This window comes from Poromitra crassiceps, assembly GCF_964638095.1.
Source record: "Poromitra crassiceps genome assembly, chromosome: 2".
Classification (NCBI taxonomy): domain Eukaryota; kingdom Metazoa; phylum Chordata; class Actinopteri; order Beryciformes; family Melamphaidae; genus Poromitra; species Poromitra crassiceps.
In genome coordinates, this window is record NC_139624.1 from 34,650,878 (window position 1) to 34,668,434 (window position 17,557).

At 44.1% G+C, this 17,557-nt stretch overlaps 1 protein-coding gene across 1 annotated transcript in view; it reads left to right on the forward strand.

Annotated features, from left to right (window-relative positions):
- Positions 1-4,301: 4,301 nt before the first annotated feature.
- cntn1b (contactin 1b) overlaps positions 4,302-17,557 on the forward strand; it is a gene marked incomplete at its 5' end in the record, with an annotated part of 39,251 nt that continues 25,995 nt past the window's right edge. Inside the window, 11 exons of the mRNA XM_083631939.1 lie at positions 4,302-4,356; positions 4,679-4,714; positions 4,857-4,983; positions 5,592-5,773; positions 6,263-6,358; positions 7,808-8,020; positions 9,331-9,430; positions 11,375-11,559; positions 12,888-13,012; positions 14,045-14,162; positions 14,532-14,682. Coding sequence (XP_083488065.1) covers positions 4,302-4,356; positions 4,679-4,714; positions 4,857-4,983; positions 5,592-5,773; positions 6,263-6,358; positions 7,808-8,020; positions 9,331-9,430; positions 11,375-11,559; positions 12,888-13,012; positions 14,045-14,162; positions 14,532-14,682 — 1,388 coding nt within the window. The remainder of the gene's footprint in view (positions 4,357-4,678; positions 4,715-4,856; positions 4,984-5,591; positions 5,774-6,262; positions 6,359-7,807; positions 8,021-9,330; positions 9,431-11,374; positions 11,560-12,887; positions 13,013-14,044; positions 14,163-14,531; positions 14,683-17,557) is intronic.

A 17,557-nucleotide genomic window follows, 5' to 3' on the forward strand; every position in this document is an offset into this window, starting at 1 on the left:
GAGCCCCTGCTGCACCAACATGGTGGGCTTCTACATGGTTATTTGTAAACAGAACAGGAGATATAGGTGATGTAGAGGAGCCCCTGCTGCACCAACATGGTGGGCTTCTACATGGTTCTTTGTAAACAGAACAGGAGATATAGGTGATGTAGAGGAGCCCCTGCTGCACCAACATGGTGGGCTTCTACATGGTTCTTTGTAAACAGAACAGGAGATATAGGTGATGTAGAGGAGCCCCTGCTGCACCAACATGGTGGGCTTCTACATGGTTCTTTGTAAACAGAACAGGAGATATAGGTGATGTAGAGGAGCCCCTGCTGCACCAACATGGTGGGCTTCTACATGGTTATTTGTAAACAGAACAGGAGATATAGGTGATGTAGAGGAGCCCCTGCACCAACATGGTGGGCTTCTACATGGTTCTTTGTAAACAGAACAGGAGATATAGGTGATGTAGAGGAGCCCCTGCTGCACCAACATGGTGGGCTTCTACATGGTTATTTGTAAACAGAACAGGAGATATAGGTGATGTAGAGGAGCCCCTGCACCAACATGGTGGGCTTCTACATGGTTCTTTGTAAACAGAACAGAAGATATAGGTGATGTAGAGGAGCCCCTGCTGCACCAACATGGTGGGCTTCTACATGGTTATTTGTAAACAGAACAGGAGATATAGGTGATGTAGATGAGCCCCTGCTGCACCAACATGGTGGGCTTCTACATGATTCTTTGTAAACAGAACAGGAGATATAGGTGATGTAGAGGAGCCCCTGCTGCACCAACATGGTGGGCTTCTACATGGTTCTTTGTAAACAGAACAGGAGATATAGGTGATGTAGAGGAGCCCCTGCACCAACATGGTGGGCTTCTACATGGTTATTTGTAAACAGAACAGAAGATATAGGTGATGTAGAGGAGCCCCTGCTGCACCAACATGGTGGGCTTCTACATGGTTCTTTGTAAACAGAACAGAAGATATAGGTGATGTAGAGGAGCCCCTGCTGCACCAACATGGTGGGCTTCTACATGGTTCTTTGTAAACAGAACAGGAGATATAGGTGATGTAGAGGAGCCCCTGCACCAACATGGTGGGCTTCTACATGGTTATTTGTAAACAGAACAGGAGATATAGGTGATGTAGAGGAGCCCCTGCACCAACATGGTGGGCTTCTACATGGTTCTTTGTAAACAGAACAGAAGATATAGGTGATGTAGAGGAGCCCCTGCTGCACCAACATGGTGGGCTTCTACATGGTTATTTGTAAACAGAACAGGAGATATAGGTGATGTAGAGGAGCCCCTGCACCAACATGGTGGGCTTCTACATGGTTCTTTGTAAACAGAACAGGAGATATAGGTGATGTAGAGGAGCCCCTGCTGCACCAACATGGTGGGCTTCTACATGGTTCTTTGTAAACAGAACAGGAGATATAGGTGATGTAGAGGAGCCCCTGCACCAACATGGTGGGCCTCTACATGGTTCTTTGTAAACAGAACAGGAGATATAGGTGATGTAGAGGAGCCCCTGCTGCACCAACATGGTGGGCTTCTACATGGTTCTTTGTAAACAGAACAGGAGATATAGGTGATGTAGAGGAGCCCCTGCACCAACATGGTGGGCCTCTACATGGTTCTTTGTAAACAGAACAGGAGATATAGGTGATGTAGAGGAGCCCCTGCTGCACCAACATGGTGGGCTTCTACATGGTTATTTGTAAACAGAACAGGAGATATAGGTGATGTAGAGGAGCCCCTGCACCAACATGGTGGGCTTCTACATGGTTCTTTGTAAACAGAACAGAAGATATAGGTGATGTAGAGGAGCCCCTGCTGCACCAACATGGTGGGCTTCTACATGGTTCTTTGTAAACAGAACAGGAGATATAGGTGATGTAGAGGAGCCCCTGCACCAACATGGTGGGCTTCTACATGGTTCTTTGTAAACAGAACAGGAGATATAGGTGATGTAGAGGAGCCCCTGCTGCACCAACATGGTGGGCTTCTACATGGTTCTTTGTAAACAGAACAGGAGATATAGGTGATGTAGAGGAGCCCCTGCACCAACATGGTGGGCTTCTACATGGTTCTTTGTAAACAGAACAGGAGATATAGGTGATGTAGAGGAGCCCCTGCTGCACCAACATGGTGGGCTTCTACATGGTTCTTTGTAAACAGAACAGGAGATATAGGTGATGTAGAGGAGCCCCTGCTTTCTGCTGCAGTGGATGTTGTGGCTTTGCATGACTCAGAAATGGAAGGTTCCCCACTGAGAGAGAGAGAGTCACGAGTGCCACCTTAGCCCTTCCTCCTGCATTTTATACCTCCATTCTCTCTCTCTCTCTCTCTCTCTCGCTCTCTCTCTCTCTCTCTCTCTCTCATGCTGCAGCAGCACTGCCATGTGCTCTGGCAGAAGTGATGTGTAAGCATGAGTGACGACACAAGACACGTCTCTTGTACCGCAGTGCCTCCTTGTGCTTTTTGTGTGGAGGAATGTGTGTTTCGGTGTGTGTGTGTGTGTGTGTGTGTGTGTGTGTGTGTGTGTGTGTGTTTGTTTGTTTGTGTGTGTGTGTGTGAGGGTGTGTGTTTGTTTGTGTGTGTGTGAGGGTGTGCACGCCCGTGTGTCTTTCTGTATGTCCTTGTGAATGAGCATGCCCTCTGCATGACTATATTTGAAGGGTTCTGCTGAGTCATTCACACACCATGAAATATGTATACCCACTTCTCACACAGGGAAGATTCCAGCTGCTCATGCACTCCATTTGTTTCTGGTGTGGTCGCTGTTGTGCAGATGGTTTGAAACTGTCAAGTCATACACTCACTGATCTGCGATGCTGCCTGAATGTTTGTCTGCAGAAGCAGAATTTATTTTTTCTTTCTCACAGAAAGCTGTGTTGAATAGCATCTAACAGTTAGATGCTATTCAATACAGTTTTCTGTGTTGGGGATCTTAAAGGAGAATTGTCAGCCAGAACAGACATTTCTCAGATTGATGCAGCAATGAGCTAGAATGAGTCAGATTTAATTCTGCCATCTGATCCTCTAAAATCATTCATACAGGGGCCGGGGATGAAGAATGTGTTTTGGCTTCCATTTTATTTTGTATAGCTGTCGGGCATCTCCTTTTTCCCCACACTTACTTTAAATATGCAGATGACACAAAAAGGCCAATTGCGGCCCTCGTGAACATTTCTGGTGGCCCGCAATGAGTTAGGTGACATGATGGCATAGAGACAGTGCATGTAATAGGCCACGCCCATCACGGGGGAAGAGCTCCGTTCAATTCCACGCACCAGCGTAATTTTCCTTGAATTAAACATAGCTAAAAGCTGTTGTGTGTGGTGGGCTGCGCAGAAAACAAATGTAAAAAATCGGCAGTTAAAGTTTTTTTGAGCAAAACAAGGAAGCCATTGAGAATTGGCGAGAAGAAAAATGTGGATCTAGCTGTCAAGAAGTAAGTTGGAGTGTTCATCTTCCATATATACGATCTTTTGGTGCAACACGCAACCATGCACTTGACATAGGAGAACGCCAGGATTGGAGAGGAGTTTGTGTTTTCCCCCGTCTTGGGCGTGGTTTCTGAATGATGACGCGTTATGCAGTGTCTCTATAGGTGCACTGTCTTTCAGAGGCTGTAGTGGGACTCTGTTTCAAAGCCAGAGTGAGGCTTCTGCCATTCACTGGTACCAACCATGTCATGCTAGCCTGTCAGCAGGAAGGTGGCTAATGCTCCAAATTTAGGTTAAATGTTGGCAAGGGAAAAACCATTTTCAAAGGGGTCCTCTAGTTTTTCACAGCCTTGTGTGTGTGTGTGTGTGTGTGTGTGTGTGTGTGTGTGTGTGTGTGTGTGTGTGTGTGTGTGTGTGTGTGTGTGTGTGTGTGTGTGTGTGTGTGTGTGTGTGTGTTGAAACACAGACAAATGTTTTTTTCCCTCCTCCAGAAAACAGAACTCACAACTGGGAAGACGTTTAGTTGGGTTGTGTTTTTTCTTGGGCGGGCCTCAATCCAATGTTGGTCCCTAAATTGGCCCCCGGTCATCACAACTTTGAGAAGCCCTGATCTAACTGAACGGAGCACCTTTATCTGAATTCCTATATGGTTATGGCAAGAGTGGAGTGTTTCATTTCACCTTTGAGATGCTTTTTAGAAACAGGCTGAACAAAAATGTCACCCGATTCTGACCTTGAAAGTATTATCGCTCTCTTCTCCACTCTGCTCTCTCCAGCTCATGTCCTGTCCATAGATCTGGTGTTGGTGTCCCTCTGTCTGTCTCTTGGTATCAGTGAGTCAGTCTTGTGACTGTCATGGCGGCCGCTACTTTACTGCTGTTGGCACTCTCCTGCTCTCTCTCCCTCACAGGTAAGTGACACAGTTACTACTATGCCTCACATGACATATGAACGGTTATTTTCTCAAGTAAGTTATCCACTGTGTGAAAAGTGACATCTAATCTCACAAACTGATTGATAACACAAAATGAAAACAAATTAGGTACTTTTTAAAATATTTTACAACCTAGGTTGACACTTGTGCAGACTTGATTGTTTAAGGTATTGAATATCGATGGTTATTCCAAAATGGCCATGTTAAGATTTCCACAGGACTTCAGTATTAGGTGCTTAGCTTTCTATGTGATTTCATTGATGAAATATATGTACACTGTCATGTTTTTGCCTTGCAGTGGCAGTACTGTTTAACGAGCCCAGAATTTTTGGAGGTGAGTTGAGTTTTTCAAAAAGTTTTGTACAGTCAGGTCAGAGTAATTTAATTTTAAATTTATGATAACAAGGCATAAGGATGTTTCAAAGTAATATTTTAATATTATAATTTTAACCCGATGCTTATGTTCAATGTGTCAGATGATGCAACTGGCTATGGCCCGATCTTTGAGGAGGAGCCTCTGGATGTGGTCTACACTGAGGACTCACCTGACGGGAGAATCTCCATGAATTGCAGGGCGCGAGCAAACCCGCCAGCTTCATACAGGTAACACACGCACGCACGCACGCACACACACATATCTGTTGGATGTTGCCTATGACATCACTGATGATATCATAGGCGTGGATGTCATAAGAGCAGGTGAGCCGCAGGGCGGGCGAGGGAGCAAGTAAGCCCACACATTGGCCGTGCAGCTCGGCCGCAGGGCGCGCGGGCGACCTGCGTATGCAAGCTGCAAGGCCAGCTCGCCGAGCTGCAGGGCGGGCGATAGCGCGTCTACCCTGCACTACACCACTGTTCATGTATTTGTAAAAGTTACCCATTCTAGTTTTTAAAACAATAAATGATACTGTATTGTGTATTGTATCATATCATATCATTTTTAACCGTATCATATTCTATCATATTCTATTGTATAGTATCAGAGTATTTAGTATTGCATTGTACTGCATCGCATCACATCACATTGTATCGTATAACACAAACAGATACACGCTCATGCTTTCCATGTAAATGACTGCATGACAAACACACAAATACTGTAATCTCCAATTCTTTCCATGCTCCTTTCACCAATTCATCATATCGATCACTCTCATTCTTCCACCTCATGTTTCCCTCTCTCCCCTCCATCCACTCCTTGTCTCCCCTAGGTGGCGCCGCGATAACTGGGAGATCAAGCTGATGGAGCAGCCAGATGAGCACTACAGCCTGGTAGGGGGGAACCTGGTCATCACCAACCCATTACAGAAGAAACACAGTGGGACGTACATCTGTGTGGCAAGGAACATCTATGGCACTGTTATCAGCAAGGAAGCCAGGGTCAAGTTTGGATGTGAGCATGTAAACCTTGACTACTGCAGATACAGCTACTGTAATACAAGCTTAGAGTATTGGAGTCTGGTTTCGAAACCAGTGTTTTGACATCTTGAACTTGTTTAGTTATATTTGGACTCAGACCTCTTCTTGGTCTTGGCCACTATTGGGTGTTCACTCAACCTTTTCCCATCTAAAAAATATTTTTCCCCTCTCCATCTAGTCCACCTTTATTTATTTTCTCCAGACGACTGCACTTTGAAAAAGATTGTGTTATATTGCTTGCCATTATGCACTTTGTTCGTGTGTGTGTGTGTGTGTGTGTGTGTGTGTGTGTGTGTGTGTGTGTGTGTGTGTGTGTGTGTGTGTGTGTGTGTGTGTGTGTGTGTGTGTGTGTGTGTGTGTGTGTGCGTGTGTGTGTGGGCGCGCGTGCGTGTGTGTGGGCGCGCGTGCGTGTGTGTGTGTGTGTGTGTGTGTGTGTGTGTGTGTGTGTTCCACTGCTTTGTAGATCTGGAGGAGTTTCCCGAGGACGAGAGAGACCCCGTCTATGCCAAAGAAGGACAGGGGGCCGTTCTGCTGTGTGCCCCTCCAAAATCCTGGCCATGTACGTAGAAGCCCTCATGTGGGCGTTGCCATTGCAGAACTCCCACTTGCACTGTATTATTACTGTTGTTCCATACCTGAAACAAGGTCAAGAACATTCTTCTCAATCTTGGTCTCTTTTTAGTAAGAAGCCACAAGGAATTATCTGTCAACAAGTTATTTGAGATGGAAGCTTTGTGTTATAGTGTAGCAATTTGGATCTATTGTATAATATTCCAGATACATTTTTTTTTTTTTTTTTTTTACAATTTTCAGAACAAAACAGAACAGAACAACAGGCTCAAACAAAGACAAAAACAGACATATATCAACTTTTCAATGTGCATGGTGATACCGGCCACGTAGAGTGTTAATGTGCTTGCAAGGAATGTGCGTGGGATCCCGCGCAAGGGGTCCATAAAGAGTCAGCCAGGCGAGTCATCAGTCACCTTTAACCTCGTCCAAATAGGCCAGAAACGGATCCCAGAACTCAGAGAATTTCCTAAGTGAATTGATCCTCAAAAACCGGAGTCTCTCCATATGTATAACCAAAATCATGTCTGTCAGCCACAGCTGGAAGGAAGGTGAAAAGGGGGACTTCCACTCCTTAAGAATAAGTCTCTTGGCGACAGTTGTCCCCTGTGTCAGAGACTGCTGCACAGCCATAGGGAGGAACAGCGAGGATTCTGAGCAGCTGAAGATGGCGAGTTCTGCCTCTGGCTGAAGGGCTACTTTGTAGGCCTTAGAGTACCGGTCAAATATCTTGGGCCAGAATCCGGAAAGTAAAGGACAAAACCAAAAAGCATGGGATAGTGTACCCTCTAACACCTGACACCTGTCACATAGCGGCGAGACGGAAGGATAGATCTTGTGCAGTCTAGACTTGGAATAATGAAGACGATGAGTGAGTTTAAATTGGATCAGCTGGTGTCTGCTGTTAACCGAGCAGAGTTGGACCAGAGACAGACTCCTGTCCCATATCATTTCAGACAAATCAACACCAAGCTCCTCCTGCCACGCCTCTCTAATCCTCTCAGTGGGGACCCTGATGTGATCATCAAACAGACACACAAATCTGGAAATAAGATGCCTAGAGTGAGGGGGGCTTAACAAAACATAAAGTGTCTGACTTGTACTGTAGGTATCTAAGCCAGTGTGTGTTAATAATTGTTTGACCGCTGCAGTAATAATGCAGGATTTGTGAGTTCTATATTAGCTACCAAAGCACATATCAAATCTATGTTGAAGGAATATACTGTACATGCTAACTGTTCATAATTATCCATGATTAATTAGCATTTTCTTTTCATTGTCCATACAGATCAAATGCTAGACTCGATCAAAATGAATGCTAAAAAGTGTGAATTTCTGCATTTATCCAGCACAAAGCAGAATGAGTTGCCAAGTAAAGACATCGATTTTGAACTCCTGCTCCCTGTTGCCATGTTTCCTTTTCCTTCCTCTTTCCCAGATGAGGTGACCTACCGCTGGATCTACAACGAGTTCCCAGTTTTCCTGCTGACAGATCGCCGTCGTTTTGTCTCCCAGAAGACGGGGAACCTGTACATCTCCAAGGTGGAAGCTCAGGACGCGGGCAACTACTCCTGCTTCGTCTCCAGCCCCATCATCGGCAAGAGTGTCTTCTCCAAGTTCACCCCCCTCATTCCCTTACCGCCTGACGATGGTTAGTGGGTGTTGCTCTGCTCCAACTAAGCAAGGACCACAAAATAAATCTGTAGTTGTGAGAGAGAAATTCACAGTCTGGACCCAACTGCAAACAAAGGTAGACAGAGAACTTAGGCTAAAGTAAAAAGCTTCAATTGTAGTTTAATGCAGAGGTACAGTAGCCACTGTACCGGGGCCGGGGCCGGGAGCCACTGGTGGACCGCAATGGTATTGCAAGTGGGTCGCCAAATCATTTACAAAACATTACGATTTTTGTGAGGGGAAAAAAAGTTATTATTATGTATGAGAATGCATCTCTGTATTGTTGCCCCTCACTTTTAGTTTCTGATTTCTGTGTGGTGCTCTTTTTGTTGTTTAAATAAAAAGTGCTCTGAGAACCGTACTGTTTACGGTCTCTCACTCGCAGAGTGCAGGACAGGCAGACCGCTGGAGTGCAGAGCAGAAGGCAGGCAGCTGGAGGTCTGGCTGGCTGATGAACTGGGAGAACTGGTTGTGGATTGGCAGAGATGGCCAACTGATAGTCAGGGTGGTCTGGCTGAACGTTGGCAGGGACAGCCCTTAGTTGTTCCATAGGAGACTGCTGGGGTTCAGGGTATGCCGGATCACGACCGGCAGGATCAGGACAGGTAGGTAGTGAGCTAACCAGATGAGATACAGACCGAGGTGCAGGCTGGGAGGCTGAGAATCAGGGGTGTTGAGGAAGTCCTTAGCCCTCAGCCGAGGCTTAGAGGACACTTCTCCTGCATACCATCTTCAGAGCTGCCTGGCTGTACTCAGTACTAGCAGCCCTCCTCCAACAACCTACTGTATGATTCTCAGGAGGGTATAAGACAGCTCATACAACTCACCCTCGAATAATCCATCTGCTGACCTGCTGGGTCCATGGTACTGTGACGGAGAAAATCAGAGTCTGGACCCAAACACAAACAGCACTTGCAAACAGAGTACTTAGGCTGAAGCAAAAACTTTACTTCAACAGACAAACACAAGACAATGAAGAGATGGAGATAGGTCACTGCAGGGCTGATGAGAAAAAGAGGGAAAGTCCGAGGACATCTGGTGGATGGCAAGAGGGTGGCAGGACTGGGGAGTTGAAGGAGTGGTTGCCAAGAAAACTGAGGTGCAGATGACAGGAGTGGGAAAAACTTCAAAACCTTATTCTAAGATTTTCTTTGAGAATAATTTTAAAAAAAGTACAGTATGAAGGGGTGAGAAAACTGTTCTAAAACAAAGCAATTCATATCTATGATCTAGCCGCCTATCTATCTTTGACAAGTGAGATCTATGGATGTAATGAACTCCTTCCAGGTGAGGAGAGGAAATACCCAGCGGACATCAGGGTGAAGTTTCCAGACACCACTGCTATGCTGGCCTCCAACATCACATTAGAGTGCTTTGCTCTGGGAAAGTAAGTTTACATGAGTGTATATTACCGTGGCTGCACATTGCACACTATACATCTTTGCCCAGGTTATGTCCAGACAGTTCAATTCAAAATTAAAGGTCCCATATTATTCCATTTTCATGATCTTGTTTTCAAAAAGATGATAGCAGAAGATGATAGATGAAGAACACTACTCTTAGTGTTCTTCATGCTGTTTTGCAAGTGACTGTAGTGTAGTTAAAAGGGTGTGTTGAATACATTCGAACACTAATAACAAGCAGAACAGTCACAATACTGGACCCTGTTTAGACACCGCCTCCTCTAATTCAAACAAGGTTCTGTATATCACCCCGTTTTTATGGATCCGGGTTGTCCCTCCGTCCGTACGTACGTACGTCCGTACGGACGTCCATCCGTACGTTAACGCGATATCTGAGGAACGCCTTGACGGAATTTCATCAAATTTGCCTCAAACATCGACTTAGACTCAAGGATGATCTGATTAGATTTTGGTGGTCAAAGGTCAAAGGTCAAGGTCACTGTGACCTCTTGAACGCCATTTTCAAGCTTGTTAACGCGATATCTCACGAATGCCTTGACAGAATTTAATCAAACTTGTCTCAAACATCGACTTGGACTCAACGATGAACTGATTAGATTTTGGTGGTCAAAGGTCAAAGGTCAAGGTCACTGTGACCTCTCAAACGCCATTTTCCAGCTTGTTAACGCGATATCTCACGAATGCCTTGACGGAATTTCATCAAATTTGCCTCAAACATCGACTTAGACTCAAGGATGATCTGATTAGATTTTGGTGGTCAAAGGTCAAAGGTCAAGGTCACTGTGACCTCTCGAATGCCATTTTCAAGCTTGTTAACGCGATAGCTCAGGAATGCCTTGACGGAAATTAATCAAACTTGTCTCAAACATTGACTTGCACTCAAGGATGAACTGATTCGATTTTGGTGGTCAAAGGTCAAGGTCACTGTGACCTCTCAAACACCATTTTCCAGCTTGTTAACGCGATATCTCACAAATGCCTTGACGGAATTTCATCAAATTTGCCTCAAACATCGACTTGGACTCAAGGATGAATTGATTCGATTTTGGTGGTCAAAGGTCAAAGGCCAGGTCACTGTGACCTCTCGAACGCCATTTTCAAGCTTGTTAGCGCAACATCTCAGAAATGCCTTGACAGAGTTTCATCAAATTTGCCTCAAACATCGACTTGGACTCAAGGATGAACTGATTAGATTTTCGTGGTCAAAGGTCAAGGTCACTGTGACCTCACAAATGCTATTCCCAAGTTCGTTAAAGCGATATCTCAAGAACGGCTTGATGGAATTTCTGCCAATTTGGCTCAAACGTCGACTTGGGCACAAGGATGAATGGATTACATTTTGGTGATCAAAGGTCAAGGTCACTGTGACCTCACGAACGCCATTCCCAAGTTGGTTAACGCAATATCTCAAGAACGGCTTGATAGAATTTCTTCTGATTTGGCTCAAACATCCACTTGGACGCAAGGATGAACTGATTCCATTTTGGTTATCAAAGGTCAAGGTCACTGTGACCTCTCGAATGCCATTTTCAAGCTTGTTAACGCGATATCTCAGGAATGTCTTGATGGAATTTCTTCGAATTTGCCTCAAGCGTCCACTTGGACTCAAGGATGAACTGATTACATTTTGGTGGTCAAAGTTCAAGGTCACTGTGACCTCGCACACCCAATTTCCAAGCTCTGTAACGCAACATCACAGGAGCGCCTTGACGGAATTTCTTCCAATTTGCCTCAAATGGCGATTTGGACTCTTGAATGAACTAATGGCGGAGGCATAAGTCCGCGTTGTGGTCGTTCTAGTTATGAATAATATGAGACAGATGACTCACTTTATGGGGAGCAGACCCCTTGTAATAACAACATCAAGTCCATTATTCAATCAAATGAAACCTTTTGTGTGTGTTCAGCCCCATCCCTGATATCGTATGGAGGAAGGTGGATGCCACAGATCTCCCAGCTAATCATGAGATCAGTGAATCTGGAGCCCTGCTCCACCTTTACAACGTGCAGTATGAAGATGCAGGCTCATATGAGTGTGAAGCCCTCAACACCAAAGGGAAGGACTGGCACAAGGCCTGGCTCTATGTGGAGTGTAAGTGAACTCATAGTGCTATCATACTGTACTTTACTAGCTTTACCATACTGTACTTTACTAGCTTTAGCATACTGTACTGCACTAGCTTTAGTAGAGTGAATGTATTTGTAGAGCAGGGTTGCTAACTTTGGGTATCTGGCTGGAGTGAGATTTTGATATATCCCGGACCGCAGCTCCCCTAGGGGGGTCGGGGGGCATGCCCCCCCGGGAGAAAATTTTGTACATTTTAAAGTAAAAGTGAATAAATCTGGTGCACTTTGAGAGCAAAATGCAGAGGCTAGAGAATAAAAAACACTGTGACTACTTTAACTAAAATAATAAAGTGCATTAGTTAAAATGTCCCCAAAACACCACCCCATGACCTTGGGGGGTAAAAACATGATGCTGTGTAACATCTCACACATTTTATACCTAAATGGTGAATGGAAATATCCATTGCCTTGTTCGGGGTGCACTTGTCGCACTGTGTTGCAACAATATTGGATTGCGCTCTCCTGCGCGTGGCCGATAGCCTACAACTTCATTCATAACATTCCACTTCAACGGAATTGTACTGGACTAATGTTTTATCCTTGGAGTGGAGTTTGATGAGCAGCGAGATCGGGATATATGGCAGGCATGCAGGCTTGTTTGATCAGATTGATAGCCTAATCAACAGACAGGACAGACTGAAATCCTCCTCTCCTCTCCATGCGCAGCGCACAGGACGCACGGAAAAGATTTTTCTGCTATCAAAATTGTGGGGGGATTTTCACTGCACTCGCTGTCCTTTATACACGCGCATGTGAGAGGGAGGGAGAGAGAGGGGGGGTGGGAGAGACACACAGCATGACTGCTGCTGCTGCTCCGGAGGACATGTGGCGACTGCAGCCAGTCAGTGTTAATTGGCGTGAGAATTGTTTGGGCAGCGCAGTGAGATTGAAGGTGAAAGAGTGTGTCACACCCCAGAAGCTTGTGAGTTGGCTGTAGAGCTGTATGGTAGCTGCTGTAGAGTAACCACTGCAAAAATATCAATCTCAACAAGTCATTTAACCTAGTATGAGTTGTAGATGTTATTTACATTCATGTTAACACAATCTGATAATTTCACTTGTTTTCCGTGCAAACCACTTTGTTCATGATCTTATTTGTGATCAGCCTCACTTCAAAATATGATCAAAGCAAGTGAACTCACATTATGTTATACAGTAGTTTGCCTACAGTGCTAACCATCATAAAGTACCTGACCCCTGTTAGGGATAAGGCAGCAAGTGGGACTTCTATAATGGATACATCTGTATATTTTGTTGGACATAATCATATTCACACCCCTTTCTGTTTGGCAGCTGCCCCGGAGTGGGCGGAGACCATCAACAATACTCAGATCGACATCGGCTCAGAACACACCATGCGCTGTGTGGCATCAGGGAAGCCCTTCCCTTACATCCGCTGGTACAAAGATGGATATATGGTGAAAATTCATGCATTTTGTTGGCTACCATCACCATGTTAATGTTTAGAGAGAGTATAGTATAGTATAGTATAGTATAGTATAGTATACCAGCACGCTAAGAAATGTGAGGATGAGATGCTTCTTTATTTTAGTGTTCAAAATGTAGTGATGTTAAAGGGACAGCTCACCCTAAAATCCAAAATACATATTTTTCCTCTCACCTGTAGTGCTATTTATCCATCTATATTGTTTTGGAATAGTTGCCTGAGTTTTGGAGATATCGGCCACGGAGATGTCTGCCTTCTCTTGAATACAATGGAACTCGATGGCACTCACCTGTAGTGCTATTTATCCATCTATATTGTTTTGGAATAGTTGCCTGAGTTTTGGAGATATCGGCCGCAGAGATGTCTGCCTTCTTTTTAATACAATGGAACTGGATGGCACTCAGCTTGTAGTGCTCGAAGCACCAAAAGAATACATTTGAAAAACTCAACAGCATTGTCTCTTTCCAGAAATCATGACCTGGTTACTCAAAATAATGCACAGACTTTGTTGTGAGCAGTTTCATGTAGAAACTATAGAACTAGCTAGCAGCTAGCGGCTGTAGTTCGGTCAAAACAAAATAGTTCCTCCATGAAACTGCTCATAGCAAGGTCTGTGGATTATCTTGAGTAACGGGATCATGATTTCTGGAAAGAGACAATGCTGTTGAGTTTTTCAAATGTAATTCTTTGGCACTTTGAGCACCACACGCCGAGTGCCATCCAGTTCCATTGTATTGGAGAGAAGGCAGAAACTCTGCGGCTGATATCTCCAAAACTCAGGCAACTAACACAAAACTATATAGATGAATGAATAAATAGCACTACAGGTGAGAGGGAATATATGTATTTTGGATTTTAGGGTGAACTGTTCCTTTAACAATGAAATATGACTTAACAGTGCACAGGTTCCTTAAAATTATAATCTAACATTATAACAATAATGTCCCATAAGTTTAAAGAAACCAGTAAGTAACATTACATTTGGGATATGTTTTTTTTCCAGTATGGAAAAGGGGAGTTGAAGTATTCCAGTCTAACTTTTGACGACTCGGGGATGTACCAGTGTGTTGCTGAGAACTACTGGGGAATCAAATACGCCAACGCCGAGCTGCGAGTGATTGGTGAGTCGGCCGAGAAGGGGCCAAAGTTTTAAGGGCCAAAGTGTCATCTCACTCTACACATAAATAACCAATTACATAAAAAACAAGGCTAGGTGGGAACCTCGCATATGGCCAGCGCCATAAAGCCTTCATGAGCATCGGCACTCAAATTGACTGGACAAAGCCAGATATAGGGCCCGCTTGTTAAAACAATTGCATATTCGTGTAATATAATTTCTACACTGATTGAATACAAAATGAAATTGGGAAGAACCATGGTGCCTAAATAAAATATTTTAAATTGATTAATCTATGGCTACGCTAAACACAATACACACCTTACACACAATACATGCTTTCTGAACTGTTACCTTTATAATCCCCCACCAGCCTGCGCCCCTACATTTGAGTTGAACCCAGTGAAGAAGCAGCTTCTTGGGGCTAAAGACGGCCGTGTGGTGATCGATTGTAAACCCAGAGCAGCTCCCAGACCGCGCTTCACCTGGACCAAGGGCAAAGAGCTGCTCTTCAACAACTCACGGTCAGTACAACTGATTATACCACACTAAGTCGTCCCAACAAAGCCACACTGTAATAAGAGGATACTGTTTCATTCATTCATTCATTCAACCTTTATTTAGATCTCAGAGATCATTGAGGGTATACCCTCATTTACAATGATCTTGAGAATACAGAGTGAAATACACATAATAAACAACCAAAAAGAAAACAAACAAACAAAGAAACAACAGAACACAGCCAAGCATAGTTAAAAGCAGCTACATTCATGAGTGGTGCAGTTTGTAATTATGGTTTTAAATGGACCCAAATTGTGTCTAGTAGTTTCAATCTATGTTGCAAGGTGTTCCAGCTGTGTGCAGCACTTGAAATAAAGGCAGCTTTCACAAATTTTGTGTTTGTAAACGGTTCTTTGAGCATTAGCCCAATTAGATCGATTTAATAAAGAAGTAATATATGATGGCAAGTTGCCATTAAGGGCTTTAGAAATAAAGAGAAACCAATGTCTGTGACGGCTTACTGTTCAAGTCAAGCCAAGTCAAAGATGATTTACATAGCACATTTACACATAATCCACAGCAATTTTGGAGGGAAGTGAATAAGTTGGGTCCCAAAAAGAGTAAACTGATATCCTGCTGGATAATGTTGAATCATCATTTGACACTGAGCAGATATTAAAGAAGTGGGAGACGGATTATAGTAATTTGTATGCATGTAGTAGTCCTCCTATATTTAATGATCAATTTCTAAATGACAACTGTAAATTAAAATGTGATCTTGAAAGCCGGATGAGTAATGCAGCATACTGCTCAAGTCATATGCTGAATTGTGACATCACTTTAGAAGAGGTGCAGAGGGTAGTAGATAGAGCTAAGCTAAATAAGGCTGTGGGTGTTGAGGACCTCCCTAATGAGGTTCTTAACACATTCACTGCCAGACGTTTTTTTTTTTACTGTAGTTAGCTTCTGCCAGAGGGGTTTTTTGAGGATTCTGGCTCATCTTTCAAGACCCGAGGATTCTTTTCTGCTAAGATTTTGTGAACACACAATATCTCAAAATAACTAATAGAATGTGTGCTTTCTCTGTCTAAAAGAGTTAGTTTGTAGAGTTAGTAGTTATGTAAGCATTAGCAGTTGAATACAGCATGGTTTCAGCGTCAGAAAAATTATTCAGAGATAAACGGCTTTTTGTGAAATTCGATAGAACAGTCACTTTAACCATTCATTTTTGGCTCTCTCTCTCTCTCTCTCCCTCCCCCTCTCGCTCTCTCTCTCTCTCTCTCTCCCTCCCTCTCGCTCTCCCTCCCTCTCTCTCTCTCTCTCTCTCTCTCTCTCCCTCCCTCTCGCTCTCCCTCCCTCTCTCTCTCTCTCCCGGAGACGCACTAGGTTTAATCCTAGTGAGAGGGGGAGAGGGAGAGAGAGAGAGAGAGAGGGAGGGAGGGAGGGAGGGAGGGAGAGAGAGAGAGCGAGAGAGAGAGAGAGAGAGAGAGAGAGAGAGAGAGAGGGAGAGAGCGAGAGGGAGAGTTGCTTCCAACTCCTCCCTCCGTGGGCGTTCTTCTTGGCTGCAGCGGCCGTCACAAGCTTGTCACCAGTCTCACTGCTTTGCTGCTGTCCTGTGCCTGTCTGCGCGGCCGCTGTTTGAGGAAGTCTGGATGGACTCGCTCGCTTCTTGGAGTTTTGGTTGAGAGAAGCTTTTGCGATTCTGGTCATATTTATGCTGCGTGTTTCAAAGTGTGTTCCACCTGTAATCTATTATGCAAATTTGCAATCCCGCATCGCCAGCAATCAGCGCGAAAACGAAAGCGTTTTCCCCCATCCATTTTCATGAGAATGGCTGCTTTTTGCTTGCCTTCCTCTAGTCAGGAGGGCACTGTCGCCACTTAGTGGCTCGGTGGAATGGGTTGTAAACGTTCGGTGGCTCCAATAATTATATAAGAAATGTAAAAGGGTTAGATGCACATCCCACGGTCAAAAAAAAAAAAATCATTTTTTTGACGTATTAATACGTCATTGGCAGTCAACCGTTGGATTATTTTTGACGTATTAATACGTCAATGGCAGTGAACGTGTTAAGACTCCTGCTATGTTGAATGTGTTACATCGGCTATGTCAAACATGTTTTCAGAATGGTATTATTCCATCCATGTGGAATAAATCCATAATCAAACCCATCCCTAAATCTGCAAAAGCTGACCCAAGAGTTCCATTGAATTACAGAGGAATCAGTTTGATTAATAGTACCGTGTATAAATTGTTTTCTGGAGTCCTGAATAACAGACTGAATAACCTTTTAGAGTCTCAAGGTATTTTGGTGGATGAGCAAAATGGTTTTAGGAAAAACAGGGCATGTATCGATCATATTTATGCAATCTCCTCTGTGGTGAGAGCTAGACTACAAGAAGGTAAAAACACATTTGTTTGTTTTGTTGATTTCAAGAAAGCTTTTGATTGGATACATAGAGATCTTTTGCAATATAAATTAATTTCTGCTGGTATCGATGGTACATTTTATAATGCTATCAAAGCATTGTACAATGATCCTGTTGCTTGTCTGCAGTTGAATCATTTTAGAACTGGCTGGTTTCCTACTCCATTTGGAGTGAAGCAAGGAGACGTGCTCTCCCCTACTTTATTTGCTTTTTTTATTAATGATTCAAGATTCAAGATTTTTATTGTCACTCCGTAGTACAAGTATCACGTGTGAAATTCTTGTGCTGTAGACTCTGTTACAACATCGTGCAAATAAGAGTATAACAGTGCAAAAACAGGGCATACAGTCGTGGGTGTAGAGGTCGTACCAGAAGGGGCTGGAGACGCATCCCTGGGGCGCTCCTATGCTGATGGTCAGTGGGGAGGAGGTGAGGTTGCCCACTCTCACCACCTGGCGGCGGTCTGTCA